The 25,117-nt window shown below is 36.3% G+C and overlaps 1 protein-coding gene across 1 annotated transcript; it reads right to left on the bottom strand.

Moving 5' to 3' along the window:
• Positions 1 to 714: 714 nt before the first annotated feature.
• Positions 715 to 13,299, bottom strand: LOC110868814 (TBC1 domain family member 10B). The gene is made up of 18 exons (XM_022118077.2): positions 12,978 to 13,299; positions 11,185 to 11,254; positions 10,595 to 11,095; positions 9,567 to 9,743; positions 9,362 to 9,475; positions 8,480 to 8,538; positions 8,321 to 8,387; positions 8,168 to 8,219; positions 6,652 to 6,744; positions 6,464 to 6,547; positions 5,562 to 5,938; positions 4,917 to 4,978; positions 3,502 to 3,571; positions 2,670 to 2,750; positions 2,481 to 2,582; positions 2,266 to 2,390; positions 1,357 to 1,477; positions 715 to 1,094 (listed from the first exon to the last, which is right to left on the bottom strand). Exons 1-18 carry the CDS (start codon positions 13,031 to 13,033, stop codon positions 921 to 923), a joined length of 2,385 nt encoding a protein of 794 aa, XP_021973769.1. The 5' UTR covers positions 13,034 to 13,299; the 3' UTR covers positions 715 to 920.
• Between the last annotated feature and the right edge of the window lie 11,818 nt (positions 13,300 to 25,117).

Here is a 25,117-nt window from a genome sequence, read left to right as displayed (position 1 = left end):
GTAAGAGTGTTTGGGTTCATTGTAGTTGATATTGGCATGAAGATTACGCGCGATCGCAGGGTACAAGTGTTGATGCATGGCGTACTAGACTTATTTGCAAATATATCAACAGGCAGCACACACACCTTTTTATGATATATGGTTACAAATTACCCGTTGGGATACCCATTACCCAAAACCCGATCTTAAAATCACCTCAAAAACCGATTTGAAAAACACTTTTATCCTTCTAAAATATTCTATAATTTTAACAGTTTAGAATTTATTATATTTTTTTATTGTAAGTTATATAATATATTAGGTAGAGACCCTGTACATTAATCCAGAAGTATGAGAAGTGTATTATAACACTATATATAACACTATATAACACCATATAAACACCGTATAATAATATGTAACACAATATAGCACTATGTAACACTATATGACACTATATAACAATATATAACACTATACATCTATCATAGACATGCTATCAGACAAACTATAGTGTTATATTTGTTATATAGTGTTACATAGTGTTATATGGTGTTACATATTGTTATACGGTGTTTATATGGTGTTATATAGTGTTATATAAAGTGTTATAATACATTTCTCACACTTCTGGATTAATGTACAAGATCCTCAATCTATTAATATATTCATATCCTCCTTCACATTCTCAACCTAAAAGTTACACCACATCAAACAAAAACTAATTTGCAAAACTTAGCAAAAATATAAATACCATAATTACCAAATTTCTTTTTACATTTTCTTTCAAACAAACTAGGGTTTTATGAATAACTAAACAAACAAATGACTAATGAGCTATATATATAAGTTATAGAAACTGTATCAAAGAAAACAAAAATACTACTCATCTATGCTTCTCTCAAAACCAATATTTCCTCAACTTTTAGATACATTTTCCTCTACTTACCATCATCATCCAATGACACATTCTCCATTTGATCAACATTTTCCTCATCTTTCGCATTTCGTTCATCATCGATTACCTCAACATTGGCCCGCTCTTTCGTTGGTTTCTCCGAAAGTTTTTCCACAGGTTTTGGGCTTTGTTCCTCACTTGTAACCTTTGCATCCGCCTGTAGTTATCGTTAAAATTTAAAATCGCTAGATTGGTTAACGGGTTGCACAACCCGGAAAGAACAGGGGCAGATCCAGGGGTGTTTTGGGGGTTCCCAGGAACCCCCTCGGTTTGGAAAAAATGAAAAAAAATAGTGGAAACCTTGTATGATTTGGGAAAAATTAGTGAGAATTTACCAAAAGGAACCTGGTGAAAAAAATTCCTGGATCCGCCACTGGGAAAGAATCAAGTGGCGAGATACGTTGAGAATTAGAATTAACCTTGTTCTTGTCACGCCACCCGAGCCCAAATGGTCTAGATAACAGACTAATCTTTCTTGCGGGTATTTCAGGTGAAAGTTCTTGACTTGTTCTTATTGCTGAAGAATCTGATTTTGTAGATCTACAATATATGAAAAAAGGTAATTTACCGCCAAGCAAAGTAAAAGTGTTTGCGGTAGGCTTGTAAACGAACAAAACACGTTCATGAATTGTTTTCGGCGGGAAGTTTGTTTATTTAATAAATGAACGAACATGAACACATGTTTTGTCTGTTCATTTTATGTTCATGAACGTCCGTTTATGTTCATTTCAATTTAAATACATAAGTAGTTATATTTATATAAGGTTTGCCTACATCCCACCCTCCCCAGACCCTACCAATAGCTTTTGTTGTTTGTGGGATTTACTGGGTACGGTTGTTGATGTAAGTAGTTATATTTATAAAAATATTAGATATAAAAGGAACTTTCTAACTACTTATTATGTAAATATAACTAATTGGTAATTGGGCTTCATAGGAATAAAACTAGGGTTTCCAATGGAATTTATCGTAATTAATCACCAATTTAAATAAAAATTAATTTATGTTTAGTCAATTATATTCATTTGTGTTCATTTATGATTGTTCAATTCAGTTTGTTTAAGTTTGTTTATTCATGTTCATGAAGTGTTCGTTTAGGTTTTTAACGAACGAACGTAAATGAACACGAACATACCCATTTTCGTAAAAATAAAAACATGAACAAAAAAATGTGTTCGATTATGTGTTCGTGAACGTGCTCGGTTAAAGTTAAATGAACGAACACGAACATGCCTCTGTTCATGTTCGTTCGGTTCATTTACAGGCTTAGTTTGCGGGTCATCCCGACCCGACCCACCCATTTTACCACCTCGAAATACGTGCCATACCTTGGAGAAGGCTGTGCTTTGGTTTGGCCAGATTGGTATTGCAACGTTGCCTCCAACATTGATTCCGCCATAACCACTCTCTTCTCCATTTCAGCAAGTGAAGCGGTTGCCGTTTCGTATTTTTCCTAAATAAATCGAAAACAAATAAATCAAGTATTCAGTTGTTTTTCAATTAGTCAATACCAACAAAACAAGCAAAAAAAAAAAAAAAAAACCTGAAGCACTTCAATGGCGTATCTCTGAGCTGCAGCATCCTGCTCGGCGTATCTGCGAGCATCTTCTGTTACCTTTTGTTCTTGCTCTACCCGCATCAAAACCTTTAGAATAATAACAATAACGTCATTACCATGGAAACGTGTATACAAATATTCACGGATCTTCACACGGAGACTTAAATTAATAACCTGAAGCATGGCGTTTTCTTGTTCCTGTTTTTCGGCAAGGGTCTGTTGTAGTTCAGCAACGTCTCTTTCTAATTGCTCAACCTAATAAAATCACATGTATTGTAATTGTATCAAAATATTAAAGTTTAAAAATGGTTGAAACAATTACAGAATTAAATTTCTTATTTGTTTATGGAAAATGAGATTTAAATAATCCCAACTATTACGGTAATAGTTGACCGATATATCACCGATATTTGACCGATATAACCGATATATCACTGAATTATTGGTGTTAAACTGCTATATATATAAATTCTGCATTATATTAAAATTACCGATATCCCACCGATATCTCTCACCGAAATATCCTATATTTCAAATTTCGGTCCTTGACCGATATCCGATATTTTACCGCATTAACCGCATAGCTATTACCTATTAGCCGGCAATAGTCTCAAATAACAAAATGTTTTTCGAGAGTCTCAACTTTTAACCTATTTTCTCCCAACGGGTTTTTTGCTAACCGAGGTCTAACCCAGTTAGTTTTTGCTGACGTGGACTGCCACATAAGCGGTCCACGTCATCAAAACTTTGCCACATAAGCAGTCTGTGCCATCAAAAGTTTGACTTTTTACCACATAAGCGGTCCACATCAGCAAAAAACTAACGGGGTTAGACCTTAGTTAGAAAAGGCTCGTCGGGAGAAAATAGGTTAAAAGTTGGGACTGTCGCAAAAAAATTCGTTAGTTGGGATCGTTGCCAGCCAATAGGTAATAGTTGGGATTATTTAAATCCAGTTTTCCTTTATTTAAATAATTTAGGGTTCTTAATGAAAGTTCTTGTAGTGTACCTTTGCACTTAATTCCCGACGATTATCCTGCTTGACCATCTCCATTAAGGCAGTTTCCAACTCTTCAGCTCTGGAGACAAAAAATAACATTATACAAACATTAGAAAAAGTTGTGGGGACCACTATCAAAGCTGAACTAACAAGAGGTCTGAACCATTAAGCAGGGGCGTAGGTTACAAGGGGCGGGAGGGGGCGGCCGACCCCCCGAACTTTTCGCTTAGTAGTGGAGAGTATATAGTTTTCCTATAGAAATTTTTGGGTATATACGTTTTCGACCCCCCGATTTTATAGAAATTTTTTGGTATATACGTTTTCGACCCCCCGGTGGGAAATCTCAAGCTTCGCCACTGCCATTAAGAGCCAGTATAATGCTTAACCGTTCAAAGGCAAATGTCTGACCAATTCAGATAAGAGGTCTTTTACCCATTCAGACTCAGTATAATGCTTAACCGTTCAGAGGCAAATGTCTTAATCATTCAGACATTTGCTCGCGAAACAAACAGTCTGAACCATCAAGTGTTGAACCAGTAAGAGGTCTAGGTCTGAACCATTAAGAGCCTCAATAAGAGCTAAACAAACAGCCCGTAAGATCTTTTCCAGTATGGCATTCTCTTTAGGACAACCCAATGTACAAAAGTGTAGTGTAATTTCAAGGGATGGAGAGAGTACATAACGCTAATATTTGTTTAAAGATAGCAATGAAACATAATCAACAATTAATACGTATAACGTAACAAGCAACAAAATTGCAAGAAAAAAATATTCTCACCCATAGTTGTCAATAGCGAATAGCGGACGATAGCGATATAGTCTATATGATATTTATGATACGTAGCGATAGCGACGAAATAGTGCCCGCTATTTCATGTTTAGCAATAAAGGGGTAGAAATAAAATAAGTGCTATATAAATAGTTATAATACGCTATTTCATGTATAAAAGGGCTAAAAATACCCTAAAATAGTGGAAATACGCTATCTTTATCATCTAAACAAATAAACGAAGATTAAAAAATTAAAATAAAACATAAAAACCCTAAAATTTTCTATTTTCACGCTATTTAGTCGCTAACCAGGGAATAGCGTGAAAACCTCGCAATGCTACAACGCGCGCTATAGTGGTCGCTATCGCCGCTATTGACATCTGTGTTTATGAGAGGTAATAAACATAAAAAAGTTTTATCTTATTTGCTCAACCTTTTTTCTGGTAACCATGAGAACCCGTTACTAGAAAACTTACGGGACCCGTCAATACCGTGCTAACCAACACAATTGGCTAAATCATGGCTTGCGCCCAGGGCATATATATAGCCTTCAAGAGGTTATGATAGAAAACCAGCGGAAGCCTTAAAGGTTACTTATTGCTCAATTTACGCATACAAAAGATTGAAAATGCAAGTACAATAAGTAAAATCACCTGATTATAGCAGATCTCTTCTCCTCTAGTACTTTACACAGCTCACTCTTCAGCCGTGCCACCTATAGATAACAATTTTGCAGTCGGGAAGTTATTAGAAACTTAAAACGATACTTAAAAGACCCTTTAAAATTGAAATAGTGTGAGGTTCATTGGGGAACACTAAAAAGGTGGGGAACAGTGAGGAACCGACTCAAACGAACTCCTATTGGACTCATTCCAGCGGCGTTGGAACCGGCTCGTCGAATCCTAACTAGGATCTCTTAACCCTGAACCCTAAATCATAACCCCTAAACCCTAAATATATTAGGGTTTGGCTTTTAGGTTTAGCTTTAGGGTTTAGTTTTAGGGTTTAGCTTTAGGGTTTAAGGTTTAGCTTTAGGGTTTAGCTTTAGGTTTAGCCTTTAAGGTTTAGCCTTTAGGGTTTATAGTTTAGATTTTACGGTTTAGCTTAGGTTTTAGCCTTATTTTTTAGCTTTAGTGTTTAGAGTTTAATTAACAGATCCTAGTTAGGGTTCGATGAGCTGGTTCCAACGCCGCTGGAATGAGTCCAATCGGAGTTCGTTTGAGTCGGTTCCCGCTGTTCCCCACTTTTTTAGTGTTCCCCAATGAACCTTCCCCTATTGAAATATTACTAATCTATACCTGCTCTTGAAGATCAGGAACAGAATTAACCTCGACGTCCCCCGACACACCCAAGCACAACTCATCCACACTAGAAGATTCGGAACTCATTCGCGATAATCCGCCATTCGTTATTTTATTTTCTTTGAAGCCATGGAATTTCGATGCCAAACCTTGGGAATCCCGCCACATATTTAGTCCTTTCGATCTTTCTTCAAGAGCGGCTTCGACAGCCGGTCGATGTTTGTTTCTTAACGCTTGTAGTCTCTCCTCGTTGACGTTTTGATAACCCATGCACGCGGTCAACACAAGTTGACTACTATCGAACGTTGATCCAGCTAGTGACTGCAGCAGTGTAACCGCATCTCCGGCGTCTTTTGTTGTCACTAATGCAGGTCCTGCACAAAACTGAATAAACTTAAGTTGCGATTTCTATAACTGTTAATAAACAAATAAATTGTAATATTTAATAACTGTCAGAAAATATATAAAGAATAAAATATCGTTTTCGTCCCTGAGGTTTGGTTAGTTTTGCGACTTTCGTCCAAAGGTTTGAAATCTTGTCATTTTTTTACGGCTCGTTAACTCCATCCATTTTTCTCCGTTAAGTCAGGGGTTTTTTTCGTCTTTTTTGTTAACTTAAAGGACAAGTTGGTCTTTTTCACTTTATGTACAAACATTTAGCATAATGTACAAGTATTTAGAATACCTTTAAGTTAACAAAAAAGACGAAAATACCCCTGACTAAACGGAGAAAATGGATGGAGTTAACGGGATGGATGAAAATGGCAATATTTCAAACCTTTTGGATCCAGATGTGGAAAAGCAAACCTTTGGACGAAAGTTGGCCAAACCTCGGGAACGAAAAAACGGCATTTTACTCATAAATAAAAGTACAGTCAGCAGAGAAAGAAAAGACCTACCATATAACTCCATTAGAGCAAGCGCCGTTCGAAAGAGCATGACACGATTCCCTTGAAATAGCAATACATCCCAGACACGAAGAACTGAAGTTCATGAACAACGAAGAATTATAAGCTAAAATATATTTATACTTGTTATTAAACAATAATGTTAAATAAATTGTTGCTATTGAAACGAAGAATCTGACCACTTTCCCAAGGAAGCATATTCATAAATATCGAAAGGAACCATGGTCCGGAAACCCAGGCTATCTGGACTCCGAGATAGTCAAGATGGTTAACTGCATTACATTAACAATATAAAAAGGATATCAGTAATTAGGAAACGCGTCTCGTTAAAAAGAAGAATAATATGTATAGACCTGTAAACGAACCGAATGTTCATGAACTTGATCAGCGGGAAGTTCGTTTATGTTCGTGAACGTCCGTTTATGTTCGTTTATTGCATTCGTTTATGTTGGTTTAAATTTTAATAAATACATGCGTTGTTATAATTATATAAACATAAAGTGGGGTTTTCAATGAAATTATCGTATTTAGTCACTAATTTATATAAAAAACTACTTTATATTTGTTTGTGTTCGTTTATGATTGGTCAATCATGTTCATTTGTGTTTGTTTATTTTTGTTCAATTATGTGTATTTGTGTTGTTTTATGTTTGTTACATTATGTTCGTTTAAGTTTGTTTGTTTATTTATGTTCGTGAACTGTCCGTTTAGGTTTAAACGAACGAGCATAAACGAACACGAACATGCCCATCTTCTTAATGAACAAACTATTAGATTATGGGCCCACGGGCTCAGTTAGGTTTCTAGGGTTACTCATAATCCCTATATATTGTAACCTACTCATTCAATAATGTTGATTCAGTCTTTCATAATCTTATATGGTATCAGAGCCAGCCTAGGCTCTATACCGTTTCTGCCGCGCCACACACAAATATACAAACCCTAACCGTCGACACTTGAGAAAAACCCTAGACAGGGCGGCGTGCCGCCACTGCCGCCCTGTCCGGTCTTTGTTCGTTTTCCGTTTTCGTTTTTTTTTTTTCAGTTTTGTGTTCAAATAAAGATTCGTCTTCGGTTCTAGATTCACCGGTTTTCTTACGGTCTATTACCACACAGATGATGCTACGGCTCATCCTGTTGATTTCGCATCTCCGTCAAGCCGCCCCTTTCCGCCGTGCCGCCGCCGCTCATTAGACTACGGTCTTCCGCCGCGCCGCCTGCAGGATTACGATCCGCCGCCGCGCCACTACCAGCCGCTACACTGCCGTATTGGTTGCCTCTTATAGGATTACGAGATCATTCAAAACTGTGGATCGAAAAAATTATGGATTGAAGATTGCAAGATTTTGGAATTTTGACCGAAATCGAAGTCAGCTTTTAGGGTTTATTATTGTTTTTGTTTTTCAGTCTAAGCTTCTAGTTCCATCCGCTACGACTGCGGGGGAGTATTAGATTATGGGCCCACGGGCTCAGTTAGGTTTCTAGGGTTACTCATAATCCCTGTATATTGTAACCTACTCATTCAATAATGTTGATTCCGTCTTTCATAATCTTATACAAACATGAACAAATATATGTGTTGGATTATATGTCCGTGTTCGTGTTGAGTTAAAGTTAAATGAACGAACACGAACATGTCCATTTACAGGCCTAATTATATGCAGTAAGAAATACATATGAAGTACAAAAACGAACCTAATTTAGGAAATCTTTCACGCACCAACTCCTCGAAAACAAGTTGATCAACCTAACAACGACAATGCAATATATAAAACGGGGTCCACTTTTGATCGTCTTTTCGAAATTTAATTAAATGTAGGGTTAAGGAAAAGAGACATTATGATTTACCTGAGACTCTATCATTTCCTCCGAATAATAGCCCTCAAAGTAATCATCGAGAATACCCAATAAGGCCCTGAGATAGAAATGTAATATGAACATGTCAGAATCACAAAAACCGTTACCAACTACGAACATCGTGCATTTAAGCAAGAAATTCAAACCCACCAAAAGGCATTTTCTTCTGGCATTAGAAGCAATAATAAACCCGCGAAGAAATTCATGGCCTGCGTGCGATCCACAACACGTTGGTCACAATTACATGAACAAGAGTAACCAAATCATTATATTACTTTCTCATATAGTTAATAGGAATAGAGTAAAGTGCAATTTGCCACCCTATGGTTTACCCCTAATTGCAATTTGAAACCCTATCTTCCAATTTTTTGCATAATGGCACCCTGTCGTGGAACTTTCATCACACTTTGACACCTACTATCAGTCAATGGTTAGGTTGACGAAAGTTCCACCACAGGGGGCTATTATGCAAAAAACGGAAGATAGGGTCTCAGATTGCAATTTGAGGTAAACCACAGGGTGGCAAATTGCACTTTACTCGTAAGAATAGAGTGAATTTCAAGAATTGTCCTTTATCTTTATATCCATTTTCAGGCGTTGTCCTTTATGTTCAAAATTGACGAGTTTTGTCCTTTATGTTTTCATATCATACACGTTTTGTCCTTTAGGCCTAACCCAGTTAGTTTTTTTCAGTTAAATTTGGTCATGTGCTTTGCACATGAGGGCATTTTTGTCAATTCAAAGGTTGTAGAAGCTTTGAGTTGTAAATCGGACATTGAACTTACCTTTGAATTGACAAAAATGCCCTCATGTGCGAAACATAGGACCAAATTTAACTGGAAAAACTAACTGGGTTAGGCCTAAAGGACAAAACGTGTATGATATGAAAACATAAAGGACAAAACTCATCAATTTTGAACATAAAGGACAGCGCCTGAAAATGGATATAAAGATAAAGGACAATTCTTGAAATTCACTCGTAAGAATATTTGCAAAATACAACGGTGGCTGACAAATGAGTTAAATGCTTACTTGGCAGTAACCGACAGACGGGTTATGGCGAGCGTATGCCGTGAGTAAACGTCTCAAAGCGTTTCTACCACCCTCGTCCAGAGCAGGATGACCGGGAAAAGTCCTAGGCAAATCCTGTTAAAAAAAAAAAAAACAATTTATACGATTAGAAAATCTAAACAAAATTAAGTAGGTTTATGCTATAGTGAAAGGTTTAGGCGATGACCTTCTCAATCTGCAATTTCCATTTTTCAGGTACATCTACAGAGTCAACCGTTGACTTGTTATTTGCTTCTTCGACTTCTGATTTTTGATGGTCATCGTTGTTACTATTAGGAAGTAGAAGATTCTGATAATAATTCTTGATGTGTCGAGCTTTCACACCGACAAAAGCTTGCCAAAGCTGCAATCACAAGCGGTGAATTATATCCAGAAGACCAGAACTCAACATTATTTATAAAAAAAAAATAAAGAAGAATTGGATTTTAATAATCCCAACTTTAACATATTGGCCGACAACAGTTCCAACTAAAAGTTAGTTTTTGCTGGCGTGGACTGCCACATACAGTCCACGTCATCAAACCTTTTCCACATAAGCAGTCCACGCCAGCAAAACTTTGACTTTTTTGCCATACAAACTATACGCTAGTTTATAGTTATTGATAGCGAATAGCGGACGATAGCGACAAGCTACCTATACGCTACGTAGCTATATCGATGAAATAGCGGGCGCTATTTTATGTTTAGCTACACAATAGGAGAAAATTTTAGAAATATTTTATGTGTATTATATCCAAATAAGTTGTTTTATACGTTGTTTTATATGTATGCTTAACAAAAAACCTAAAATCCTGCTATTTAATACGTATAAAATCCCGCTATTTACATTAAAGCAGAAAAAAAAAAAAAAAAAAAAACTAAAATCCTGTGCCTGCTATGGAGGCGCCAAAATCAAATAGCGACACATGAGTGCTACGCTATTCGCTATAGCGCTCACTATGAGTGCTATGAATAGCTCTGAGTCCACGTCAGCAAAAACTAACTGGGTTAACTTTTAGTAAGTATGGGATCGCTGAGGGAAAATAGGTTAATAGTTGGGATTGTCACGAAGCATTTCTTTAGTTGGGACTGTTGCCGGCCAATATATCAAAGTTGGGATTATTAACATCCAATTTTCCATAAAAAGAAATAAAATGAAAAATAAAACGCTCCAACACTAAGTCAAGAACCGGAAGTATTCAAACGACAGCGTACCTCTCCCCTGAGAGCCATTGGCACTCCCCCTTGAACAAGAAACTCCAACTCCTGTTTCCAAAGAACCGAAGATTCCAATGAGACATCGGGATTGCTATCGGCACCTGGAGTTGTAACACCGACACCAACACTTGACGGGACCTCGGGAATCGGATCTGATTCCGACCTTTCCATATCATAAAACTCATCCTCGGAATCCTCTTCGGCTCCAACATCTTGCTCTATTTTCGTCGCAATAATCTTTTTCTTAACACGGGCATTCATCATATCCTCAATGGCTCGTAGTGATGGCCGAATCTGAGCCCATATTTGGGCCTGATGAGTCGTCGTTTGCGCTTCAGGTTCTTTTGAATCGTCTCCTTCCTGACCCTTCTCGGAGTCACCGTCAGGTGAAGCTGCCTTGTGTTCCTCGGAAGGCGTGCCATTTACGGGCAACTGAACGAACTCTGACGGGCGTTCTAGAAAGTCCTTCCACCTATCTGACCGTTCTTCCTCTTCCTCCTAAAACCATGAAAATGTTATAAGTTACCACGTTTTGCGTTGTAATGTGTTTGAATAACTAATAAGGTAGCGCGAGAGGGAGCAAAAACCTTGTAGATAGTTGCGTATTCACGGTATCTCTGTACATGTTGAGGTCTCACTGCAAAACCGTACGTGTCTCTGTCCAACAAAATTTCGATTACTTTCCAGTCGAATAACTACGCATATTCTAAGTTCAGAAGGTGTTTTACAAAGATTATGTATAAACCGTTACATGAAAATGCAGGATATCAAGCAGTTTTGAAATACGAAAAAAGAACCATATTCATATCCACATTCACAAATGGCTAAACATGGATCATTGTAACTGGATACAAATACGCATAGATATATGAATTTTTGGGTATCAATTTAGAAACCTAGACCAAGACTGGTCAAAAGCGACTAGTCGCTTCTGGCGAAGCTTCTAGAAGGCCGATCACTACATAGAGAGATCCATATCATTGGCGTAGCTTAGTGGGGGCGGGAGGGGGCGGCCGACCCCCGAACTTTTCGCTTAGTAGTGAAGAGTATGCAGTTTTTGTATAGAAATTTTTGGGTATATAAGTTTTTTACCCCCCGGTTTTATAGAAATTTTTGGGTAGGTACGTTTTCGACCCCAGGTCGGAAATCTCAAGCTTCGCCACTAATCAGTGGCGGAACTAGCCCAAAAGGTTAGGGGTATCCTAAATATTTTTTTTAGGATCAGGGGTATCCTTTATATAGCAGAAACAAAGTTGAGTGGTATTTTTACACTACTGAAATGGAGTTAAAGGGGTATTTTTACACTACGTAAACGGGGTTGACGGGTAGCCCGTGTTACCCCTACTAACACTTTAAGTCCGCCACGGCCACTAATCCATATACCAATCATGAGCGAGAACTACAGCACTACATTAGTACTTGACTAGTCGTCTGTCACTCCCAGTGTCCCATGAGAACCGCGAAAGTTCCCTTTTCGCCTATGCAGTTAATATCGGTGAGATATCGGTGATATATCGGTCATATCGGTCCCTTAGTAAAATATCGGTGTCAAATATCGGTACCGATATTATCGGCGATATTGACCGATATTTGACCGATATATCAGCGATATTTGACCGATATAACCGATATATCATCGATATTTGACCGATATAACCGATATATCACTGATATATCACTGAATTATTGGTGTTAAATTGCTATATATATAAATTCTGCATTATATTAAAATTACCGATATCCCACCGATATCTCACCGAGATAACCTATATTTCAAATATCGGTCCTTTACCGATATCCGATATTTTACCGCATTAACTGCATAGCTTTTCGCGAATCCAATGTGAATACCAAGAGTTGTATTTATCTAGCCAGCATTAGCAAGATTCCCCTGTTTTGTTATTGTTAAAAGGCATTTTGAACAACTGATTGATAATCAAATTATAATGACATCTGCAATTATTTTTTTTTTTTTATCTTGAAAGCTTTTTAGTCCAACTCATCAAAGTATATTGTTGACTAGAAAACAAAGGCAGAGTGTGCCTTTTTCATCTGAAAAAAAGGGATTCCAAAATCAGATTCCAATAACAACAAACAAGATCCCAACAACCCAAAAAAAAAAAAGAAAAAAAAAGAAAAAAGAAGATCCTACAAACAGCCCATTTAATTTACTATTAACCACAAGCTAATTAAATACAAACCCAAATCAACTTCTTAATTAAAAAACCTAATTCCAATGTCACATTACATGATCACTCTCCATTACATAAACAAAATACATAATATCCAGATCAAACACTAAACATCTAAAAAAGGGAAAAATGGGATTAAATCATTAAAAATCAAACATTTCTTGAAAAAAAAAAATTACTAAAACTACCTTTTATGTTCAAAAGCGACAAGAGGGGGATTCAAGATTTGCGATTTAGCCTTCATTATCGGAAGATTCTTCGGAAAAGATTGAAACTTGATCCACACCCACCTTGAATTACTGCTGACGAAGTGAAATAATGGGGTTTGTTAAAGATTTAGCTGTTGAAAAGTGTACTGGTGTTGTTAATTGGATCAAGTGCAGATGAGGGGTAGAGAGAGAAAGGTAGAGAGAGAAAGGGGGGGGGGTGGAGGTATGGGGGGAGAAGATCACGTGATTAACGTATTCACGTTATGCAGCAGAGTGAGTGTGTTGCAAGTATGGAGAGTGTGATTAGATTACATGTGAGGATTTCTTGAGATCTATACTATAGGATTATTATTAATCATTATTATTATAGGGACTATTCATGGAAATTGAAAAGTATCAAATTATGGTCTATGGATTACACACCATTTTCAATTGGGTGATTTTATATCAACACTATTTTAAACTTTTTTTTAATGTTTTATAAGGTTTAATAAGGTCAAGCGTAGTGGAGGGTTATACAAGATCCATATCGGACTATAACCCCTTGTAACGTCGGGAACACCGCCCCCCAGACGTTATGGGAGTTGTGATATATATAATGGCGCTACGCATTGGTTTCTCACACACACATATACATATATGCATATATAAAATTAAAGGGGTTATTATATAACTAACAACTACACACTCAAGTTATATAACTCTATTTTTTTTTTAAACATTTGACACGTGTCGTATAACCGTATATAACTAACCACTACACATGCTCTAAATGTCCTTTTAATGTCATTGTAGAATGTAGACATCCTCACATTTAAGATGTGTGTTACATAGCTACACTTAGAGCTTAAAAAGTTAGGGATTCAAATCCTACCGAATGTAGGTTGATGTATTTACATTGAAAATTTGAGAATTGTTGTAAAAAAGTAATTTTATCTTTAATACAAACTTATAAATATGGTATACAAAGATATGGTTATGGTATATGAGTGTATAGTTCTTGGATACTCCTTAGTATACCTTAGGGATGAACATTGAACATTTTTTTTACTGAGTAGCGTTATTGAAACCGTACAGAATCGGATAACGACTGAACAACATGGCAACATCGGTAATGATACAAGTGTTGGTTTTATGGTTTTCAGTTTCAGTACTAGTCGATTTTGACATTTTGGTAATTCTGAACTATTGGTACCGATCTGATACAGTACCGCTATAATTGGTATGATATTCGGTTACGATATCTTCGGTAGTGCCCTAATATAGTACTTATTAGTATTGAATACGTGTTCATTTATCCAACACCTTTTCAGTCTCATTTACAAATTAAACAAGTTATTCTTTTATTATTATTATTGTTGTTGTTGAAAACTAACAATAAGATATTTGAGATTTTTTTGAACTATCTTGGGTAATGCTTTTGCCTTTTTATGTAAAGTAGCAATGTTTTTTAGATTGCATGATGGAATAAGTAATAAGTTAAATACTACCATAAAATAAGGTTTATATAATTACTTTCACTTAGTTTGCTTATTTAATACTAAAATAATGGCGTATAATAAACCATATGGTAATAAATATATCGTTAAAGAACACATTGATTTTGGTACGTTTCATGTTCCTATTATTGTCGTTTTAAATTGAAGTAAGCTAGAGAGAGAAAATGCTAAAAAGGAAAAGTTAAAAATCAGTATATTATTTATGCGTTTTCTTAAAAATACTTAGACTATGTATAGAGTATAGTAGTTATTTATGCGTTCTTTTATTAACACTTAGACTATGTGTAGTGGTCAGTGAAACAAATGTCCCATCTTTGGGTATGAAGCGACACTTGACAGTCCAGTCAACATTGGGGCATTATAAGGCATTTGTTTAAAATGGGTGTAGTAGTATAATGTTCAATAATGTTTCATCCAATAATTATCCAATTATTTGAAGATTAATTTGGTATGATGCGTTCTTTTGTAAACACTTACAAGCTTTGAAGATTTATTTGGTATGATATGAATATGAAACCTCAAAAAAATATAAATGCTAATATTGTAAGATTAGTGGGATGTTTAGTATGAAAACATGTTTTAGTAAAACACCGAAATTAGTATATTATGCTTCATGTACTACGCGCATAAATGTTTATTCAATTTTCTTGTAGTCCTTTGTTTAAAATAAGTGAAGCACCTGTGAATTTAAAATACAAGATTGTTTGTTTAGCTCTTAATGATGTTCTTAATGATTCAAACTGTTTGTTCCGTAAGCTGATGTCTGAATGGATCAGACATTTGCCTCTTAATGATTAAACATTATACTAAGTCTGGAATCTGGATGATTAAGACATCTAATATGAATTTGTCAGACATTTGCCTCTGAACGATTAGATATTATATGGCTCTTAATGTTTCATACCTCTTATTGGTTCAACACTTAATGGTTCAAACCTCTTACTGGTTTAACACTTAACTATGCAGGAGTTGGCAAACAACCTCTTAAGTGTTTAGACCTAACGTAGTGGGGCGCGACGGAGAAGCTTTTGTGGGAGATAGTGCCCCATAGCGCCCGCCACACCATTACAGGCGGCGCTACGGGGTAGTTTTTTTGATGCCAGCGTTATATTCATAGCGGCGTGAAGGATCTACAAACCTTTCCCCCCACTCACACACATATGTATACATACATATGTATGTATAATTGAAGAAAGAGTTATTAATTAATTAATGATGAGGTATGAGCTTTATGACTACGGACTCTAGTGATATAACGCCCTATAAAGCCCCTGTCTGACGTGGCACGACACGTGTCGTATAACGCCCACAAATGGGCTTTATAACTAGACATGTGCTTATCAAAAGGGTTTTTTAGCCACTTTGGGTAACAAGCTTTTTTTGGCTAGGATGAGTTGGATTATCAAAACAATTTTGGTTTTTTTTACCGGTGCTAACTATTGTTCGATATAAGGAACATGATGTTGCGTATTTTTTTAATAATTCGGTGATGGATACCTTATTAATACTTTTATTTGTTTTATTTATCATACGCTATAAAGAAAGAATATGCTAAAATATCATGAATGATTATATTCTTGTTTAGTTTTGAGCGGATAAATATTAGATTATTTTAATTACTTCATCATGGATGACTAGAACCTTTCATCAAAAAAAAAAAAAAATCATGGATGACTAGAATTAATACGTACGTAATGGAGCAGGAAACAATACGAAATGAAAAGGGAATTAAGTCAATTAAAAATACAATTATTTGGACTATAATCTTGAAGTTGAATTTAGTTGAAGTTAAAATTATTTAATTACTAACTTGCTGATTATTAATTGAGTAAATTACGTTTTTGGCCCCTGTGGTTATATCACTTTTACTATATTAGCCCAAAATAAGATTTTTTAACATATGTGACCCCATGGTCTCTATAACTAACTATTTTGGCCCCTGAGTCTAACTCAACCCCAAACCCTGGTTAATTATTTGTCACATGCAAGGGTATTTTTGTAATTTCTCCTCCCCTTTAAATCTAATTTCTATTTCTAACCAATATTTCAAGAACAAACCCAGAATACAAGAACAATTCATCATCTGCATCTCTTTATCCTTCCCCTTTCTCAAAACCCTAGCCCCAACTTCCCTATTTTTTTTCTATAATACACACACTTTCTACAATACACACACAGATCCTGTGACAATTGGGGGTTTTGCTACTCAGCCGCCATTACAGATCCTACCTTCCTCTACTATTACTCCGAACTTGAATCATAGGTGGAAATGAGACGACCGGAGCACCACCGGCGTGGCCTCTGTTCCGGCGACTCAACGGAAACGAGACGATTATTTCGTGTTTAGTTTGAAGGTGATTTGTTGCAGAGTCTATACCGGTGAGGCGATCTCGGAGGCATAACGCGCATAAACCAGTTACTGGTTTGTTAGGGTGACAGTGACACGTGGAACGGCGGCGGGTTCGGTACGGGTACGTGTTTGGGGATCCGATTGGTGGAAGGCGTAAGGAGTGATGTGGGGGAAATGGAATAAAGAAGAGTACCTGAAACAGAGTGAAATGGTGAATACTTCCACCCAACCAAGAGGTATAGGGAGAGGTTCAAATTGCAGGCTTTTGGGTTGTTAGAAGGTAGAGAAAGCCTGTAAAATATTCTCCTATGTCGGATTTGAAAGTTAAGGACTTTGTCAATAAAGTATAGGGACTAAGAGGTGAATGGGGATTTGTTTAGGGTTTTGGTGAATGAAAAGAAGATGCAACCGCCATTGGTGAGGGTGCAGAGTGGAGGCAGAAAGTGATGTGGGTTGAATTAATTTAGGGTTTGAAGATGATGTTCTTGAAGATGATGATGTGTTCTTGAAGATTGAGGTTAGAAGATGATGATGTGCAAGAGATAACTATTGTTTTAATTTTTATAAAGTCAGTAAAAGTAAAGGGAGGAGAAATTACAAAAATACCCTTGCATGTGACAAATAATTAACTAGGGTTTGGGGTGAGTTAGACTTAGGGGCCAAAATAGTTAGTTATAGAGACCATGAGGGCACATATGTTAAAAAATCTTATTTTAGACTAATATAGTAAAAGTGGCATAACCACAGGGGCCAAAAACATAATTTACTCTTATTAATTTGATTGTTTTCAGTGACTTTGAAATTACTTTGTATTTAACGCTCATTATAATTACTATTATCATTACTACTACTGTTGCTGCTGCTGCTCCTTCGGCTACCGCTACCGCTACGACTACTACGACTACCACTACCACTACCAGTGCTGCTGCTGCGGCTACCGCTACCGCTACGGCTACGGCTACGACTACGACTACCACTACCATTGCTGCTGCTGCTGCGGCTACCGCTACCACTACCACTACGACTACTACGACTACTACGACCACCACTACCACTACCACGGCTGCTGCTGCGACCACCACCACCACCACCACCACCACCACCACCACCACCACCACCACCACCACCACCACCACCACCACCACCACCACCACCACCACCACCACCACCACCACCACCACCACCACCACCATTATTGCAATACCAATAGCTTAGGCTGTTCTTGCATAAAATTGTAAATAATGTAAAATTTCAATATGACATTTTTTTGAATTGTTACTCTTTTTGTCCTTTCAGATAATAATAACTCACTATAATATCATTGTTACTCAACGTTAAAAAAACACAGTTGGCCCACTATCAATATCATTCCACAGCGACCATGTATAATACAATTAAATGTGTCGGTTACAGCTTAATTCATCTTGTTATTTTCGAATATGGTATATGGTATCTGTTTCAACTTAAAAGTTTATTCAAATTCAAATATTGTAACTAAAACCATATGGCTGTAGAATTTAATTCCCATAATTGATGCTACAACGACGATACGAAAAAAGATTTTAAATCTTATAAAGAATATATTGATGTTGTCTTATAATAATAACTAGGTTATAACCCCATTTATTACACGGGTTGAATAAATATAACTTTATATATTAGGGGTAACTTTATAGAATAGTAACCAAGTTGTAAAAGTGTTCCAGTTAGGTCACTTAAGTTTCAAAAGTGTTCCAATCAGATCACTCAACATTCATTTCTCATTAAAATTAAGAGCTTTTTCATCTATTTAATATGTAACCAACCGTGGTGATGTGGATTTTTATTTCTTTTTTCCCTTTTATTTTATGCTAACTTGAGTGACGTGGATTGTAATTTGTTTTTTTAATTTTTAATGTAATAATTAAAGTGTTTTTTATTTTTAATAAATATAATTTCATATATTAAAATAATCCGAGCCCAACATCTTATGCTCCATTTTTTTCTTGACACATGGAACAAAGGACATGGCTCAATTTGAATGTTAAGTTATCTAATTGGGACAAAAACGATACGAATGACCTAACTAGAACACTTTTAAAACTTGGTTACTATTCCGTGACATTTTCCCTGTTATAGATAATAAAAAAGTTACATCTTTAAAAACGTGTATTACATGAATTGAATAAACACGTGTATTACACGGGTTGATTAAATATAATATAATTGGTTAACACATATGGTCAACAATATATGTTTTTGAAAAAAAATGAACTTTGATGTATTATAACATTTTACTTTGTTTTTTATTTATTTATTATTAGGTTAGAAACTTGTGTATTATACAAGTTAACATTTTACTTTATTTTTTATTATTTATTAATAGGTTAGAAACTTAAGTATTTTGCATGGTTAAATCGATGAAATTTTAAAATAAGTAGTCATTAATAAGCGGAAAAAGTAGAAGAAAATGTTAAAAGAAAAAAAACGTTTTTTTTTTAATTTTCATTATCCGTCGGTTATTTGATAGTAAATAAAGATAAAGATTATAAACTTTTATATAAACAATTAAAACTATCTTTATCTTTATAAATAATAAAAATGTTAATATATAGTTTTTAATTTAATTAATTAATATATGGTTAACAGTTATCCTTATTCTTATCATCAAAATCTTTTTAATTTTAATTATGGTTATCACTTATCTTTATCTTTATCATCAATCTCTTCTACAAATTTTAATTGAGACCACCTCATAAAGTGTCACACCCCGATATTTCCACGTATTATCGGTGGGCCCGGTGGGGAGTATCGTGACGTAATTGATATCATCATAGTCAAACAACACAAATTTAAATGCACAGCGGAAGCAAAAGATAGATTTATTTCAACCAAATAAAAGTTAATATTAAGTATCACAACATGGCTGAAAAAGATCCACAGGCGGATCGAATAAAAAAAGAAACTTTGTTCAACAGACTTTACAGGCATCTACGCTTGCGAGACTTTTATTTGATGCTAGGAGAGGCCAGCCTATTCCGATTAGTACCTGCACTTAGCCTTTTTGGGAAAATACGTCAGTTTACACTGGTAAATACAATTTAACTGACTCATTTTGAAAATGTTTAAGAAATTGATTTGAATGCACATGGCACAAAAGATTTTATAACTTGGGATAATTATTTATATATAAACTTGTAAAAGAATTACATGTTTCTTATATGTTCAGTAGCCCGAGTTGACACCGGGTTAAAGATTAATAGACACACCACATGATATCGTCCCGCGACGAGTTATTCTCGAAACCGGCGGTTATATCTCTTTATTTATAAATGCACTGGCGGGTGTACGCCTACACCCGCGTGCTAAGGTCGTGGCCATTTCTATGAATGATGCCAGGGATATCCGGGACATGGTCATTAACCCCCCAAAGGCTTTAAGCAAACAAAACAATTTAAACGGGTCATCTCAATAAATTAACCTTCATACGATCAAAGATTCAATGCCCGACCAAGCGGTATTTTATATACCGTACCCCAAGCCCGTATAGGGAAAATAAGTTAAAAGTATTTACCTTTGCAAGTAATAATCACAAATAGCAAGTGCACGTAGCTTCTACCGGGTCTTCTATTTTGGAACGAAGGTTTATAATAACCTATTAGATTCCTAACGGGTCTTTAATTAAGCCTAAACTTAGACCGGTTAGTTTTAGAGAAAGATACGGTCTAAAACACATGAAGAAGCGAAGACCGGAAAAGAATGTGATTCAGACCCGACAAGTTCGAAGACTTGTATAATATGGGTAAACTAAACACATTCTGGATTTTGAGACAAAAATGATAAGGTTTGACCCGTTTCGGTCAATTTATGCAAACTAGTTACATAAGCCGAACCGAACGCGATAGATGCGTAACGGGTAACCATAAGAGTCATATACAGGTTTCTTAAGTTAATATGCCTTAAATATGTTGTGACATCAGTAAGATATCTTCTATTATGCCCAAAATGATTTTAAACTCAAACTATGCCCCGTAGGGGCATTTTGGTCATTTTAAAGGTTATAAAAGAGTTTAAATATCAAAATGAGTTACAGGCCTGATATAATCAGTAAAAATACTTAATTTAATAAGTTATAACAGTAGGGTATTACATATATGTGAATTTTATCATTTATAACCAAACTATGCACCGTATGGGCATTTTGGTAATTTCACATAAGCTTAAAAAGTCAAAACTGGAAATCTGAGTTTAAAACTTTTGCTTACTGTTAAAATATAAAAATTTACTGAAAATATCAGTAGACATCAAACCTTATATGTTCAAAATAGTTTTAATACATACTATGCGTTAAAAACGCTTAAAAATGCGATTTTAAGCTATTTCTGGTTCTATAAGAAAAGCTGATATTTTTTATTATTCCAGAAAGCTTAAAATACTTTATTTATCATATAAAATCAGTAGCAAAAGGTTTGGTATCAAAATGATTTGTAAAACTCAATTTATAAGCCAAAAGGGCAAAACCGGCAATTACCGAATCATGGGTGTAACTCTATGTTATGCTCAGCCTAAAAATAAATAAAAATCTTCAAACATCCCAAAATATTATTTTACATCAGTAGATAAAAAGTTTGGTATCTAAAATTGGGTTTAGATAGGCTATATACTAATTATGCCGTTTAATTACTAAAAAGCTTTTCATTTACGCTAATGAGCATAACTCCTAATCTAGACCTCAAACTGATGTCAAATTTTAGGGACAAGTTTATAAATCAGTAATAAAGGTTTCTATTCTTTTACTTTTCCAAAATCATGTTTTAAGGTGAAAAAGCCATAATAGTCAACATTTAAGCATTTAACGGAAACATGAAACCTAATGAACCAAGTTGTATAATCACAGAGGGTTATACTAACATGAAACCTGGTCCTAATAAAGCTCTAAGGCATTTCTAAATCATGCTACAATGGGTCAGAACTGAAAGTCAAATTATGCGACTTTCGGTTCCGAACCGAGCTTAAACTGAAAATTGTCGGATTGAACATGCTTAGACATGTTTTTACATTAATTACCAAGTTATATTAATGATAAAACAGGTTTCATAGCTTCTACATTGTTAATTATGTGATTATTTGAAAATTAACTTTCTGTTGACTTTTTAAGATTAACTTTGACCCGACATTTGACCAACTTAGAGTGGGAATCAGAGAGTACCCTTTTAAGGGTTTATTACCCACATAATTACCAACTAATAGGTATTTTCAATTCGAGATTTGACTGGACAAATTATGATTAATCTTGAAGTCAAACCTTAATTACGATGGTTTGACTTTAAGCTAATTAACTAAGCAAAACTGAATTAAGGAAGGTTAAGGACACTTACAAGAGTCCTAAGTATGATCTAAAAGCTGATGGAAGTCTGCTAGAAGTCCCAAGAGTTCCAGAGCAATGCTTGAAATGCAAATGAAATGAGCAAGTCCCATGTTTGCAACAATGCCCTCTTATATAGTGAATTTGATTCACCAAGATTATGACAAACAAGTCTACCATTGTCTTGAGATGCTCCCAGATGTCCCTATGATGCCAAAAACCAGTTGCAAGGTCCCTGATTTTCGAAAACCACTCATATAAGGCGGTGCAACCTGCTAAACAGGCATCTGTCCAAAATTCTGCCCAGTTACAGGTCTTACGGACCGTAAGCCTTAGGCTTTGCGGTCTGTAACCGCTTTTCAGAAACCATCGCCCAGCTCCGCTCCCTTACGGACCGTAAGGGTTCACCTTTGCGGTCCGTAAGACTTCATCAGAAGACAAAAACTTGTAAACTTTCAAGCTTTGACCATGCAATCTTTCATAATTCGAATCTTGGGTCTTTTGCAACAGTGTGGGACCATATGATCAGTTCTGAAAGGGCATGCATGCCTAGCCATGCACTTATGTTGCCTTGGATTCTTGTGTTGAATGCTTTTAAAGGGACTTGTCGTAAGAATCATAAAACCAAATTCTTATACCAATTTAGATTATCAAATTAACCGGATTTGAATATGTTGAATGTTTATGGAATATTTTAAGGTTTGGGATTTATAAATAGGTCGCTCAGAGGTATTTATTAACATGTCGACACTTTTAAATCCTACCATACATCCTTTAACTTGATCCGGTCTCATGACACGTTTATCTTGCATGACACGTGTCTTTATTTTATTGGGTATGATTTTATGAGGTGTTACATCCTCACCCCTTAAAAGAAATCTCGACCTCGAGATTTACTGAAACAAATGAGGGTACTTTTCTTTCATTGTGGACTCTACCTCCCACGTATATTCGGGACCTGTGCGGGCATCCCATTTTACCTTTACAATTGGCACATGCTTCCTTCGAAGCTTCTTAACCTGTCGATCCTCAGTCGACAAAGGTTTTTCCACAAATTTCAAGCTCTCGTCTATATGCACATCCGTATGTGGTATGACTAGCGATTCATCGGCTAGACATTTCTTTAGGTTGCAGATGTGAAATACATTGTGAATACCACTGAGCTCTTCAGGTAAGTTTAACTTATAAGCCACTGTTCCTACACATTCGATGATCTCGAATGGTCCTATATACCTTGGGCTTAACTTACCTTTCTTACCAAATCGCATCACTCCCTTCCAGGGTGATACTTTAAGCAAAACTTTATCACCAACCTCAAACTTTAGAGGTTTTCGCCTTTTATCAGCATAACTTTTCTGCCTATCTCTGGCAGCTTTCAGGCGTCACGAATTTGGACAATCTTGTCCGTTGTTTCAAGGACTATATCAGGTCCTGATAACTGAGCTTCTCCTACTTCTGCCCAACAAATAGGTGTTTTGCATTTCCTACCATATAATGCCTCAAAAGGCGCAGCCTGAATGCTTGTATGGTAGCTATTGTTATAGGAGAACTCGATCAAAGGCAGGTGGTTATCCCAACTACCACCTAAGTCAATCACACATGCACGAAGCATGTCTTCCAAAGTTTGGATGGTACGCTCACTCTTCCCATCCGCCTGAGGATGGTAAGCTGTACTAAAATTTAAGCGCGTGCCCAAAGATTGTTGGAAACTTTTCCAAAAATGTGATGTGTATCTAGTATCCCTGTCAGAGATAATAGACACTGGTACGCCATGAAGAGATACAATCTTATCCACGTACAACTGGGCCAATATGTCGGAGCTATGAGTTTCCTTGATGGATAGGAAATGTGCTGACTTAGTCAGTCTATCTACTATCACCCAAATAGTATCATTTCTTTCTTTGTCTTTGGCAACTTGGTGATGAAATCCATTGTCACCATCTCCCACTTCCAGGTGGGAAGTTCAGGCTGTTGTAGCAAACCTGACGGCTTTTGATGTTCAACCTTGACTTGAGCGCACGTCAAACATTTGGCTACATAGGTAGCTATAAACTTCTTCAAGCCTATCCACCAGTAATTCGCCTTCAGATCCTGGTACATCTTATCAGCTCCAGGATGAATGGAATATTTAGAAATGTGGGCCTCTTGGAGGATAACATCCCGAAGTCCTCCATAAACTGGAACCCATATTCATCCATTTAATCTTAGGATTCCGTCCTTGCCATAGGATAACTGCTCTTCAGTTACTCCTAGCTTTTTATCAGCATAGTTAGCTTCCAATACAGCTTCCTTCTGCGCAGCTAACACTCTTTCATTCAAACTATTCTTTAATTCAATGCTCTTGGCATTGATTCTTATAGGCTTCACTCGTTCCTTTCTACTTAAGGCATCTGCGACTACATTCGCCTTGCCAGGATGGTATCTTATCTCACAGTCATAATCATTCAAAGTTTCCATCCAACGCCGCTGCCTCATGTTTAAATCCTTCTGATTAAACAAGTGTTGAAGGCTCTTGTGATTAGAATAGATCACACACTTGGTTCCATACAAATAATGCCTCCACAGTTTTAGAGCAAATTCAACGGCACCCAGCTCCAAGTCATGGGTGGTGTAGTTCTTCTCGTGCACCTTTAACTGACGTGAAGCATAGGCAATAACTTTGCCTTTCTGCATAAGCACACATCCTATACCTGTGTGTGATGCATCACAATATACCACAAATTCATCAATTCCATCAGGCAACGTCAATACAGGAGCATTACTCAACTTCTGCTTCAGAATATCGAAAGATTCTTGCTACTTAGGCCCCCAGTCAAACTTGCTATTCTTTCGAGTGAGTAAAGTCAGGGGTGCTGCAATTCTTGAGAAGTTTTCAATAAATCGCCTGTAGTATCCTGCTAGTCCTAGAAAGCTGCGAATCTCCGTA

Source organism: Helianthus annuus, chromosome 7, assembly GCF_002127325.2.
Source record: "Helianthus annuus cultivar XRQ/B chromosome 7, HanXRQr2.0-SUNRISE, whole genome shotgun sequence".
Classification (NCBI taxonomy): Eukaryota; Viridiplantae; Streptophyta; class Magnoliopsida; order Asterales; family Asteraceae; genus Helianthus; species Helianthus annuus.
Note: the sequence above shows the minus strand (reverse complement) of the source record. Positions and strands in the feature narration are given on the sequence as shown.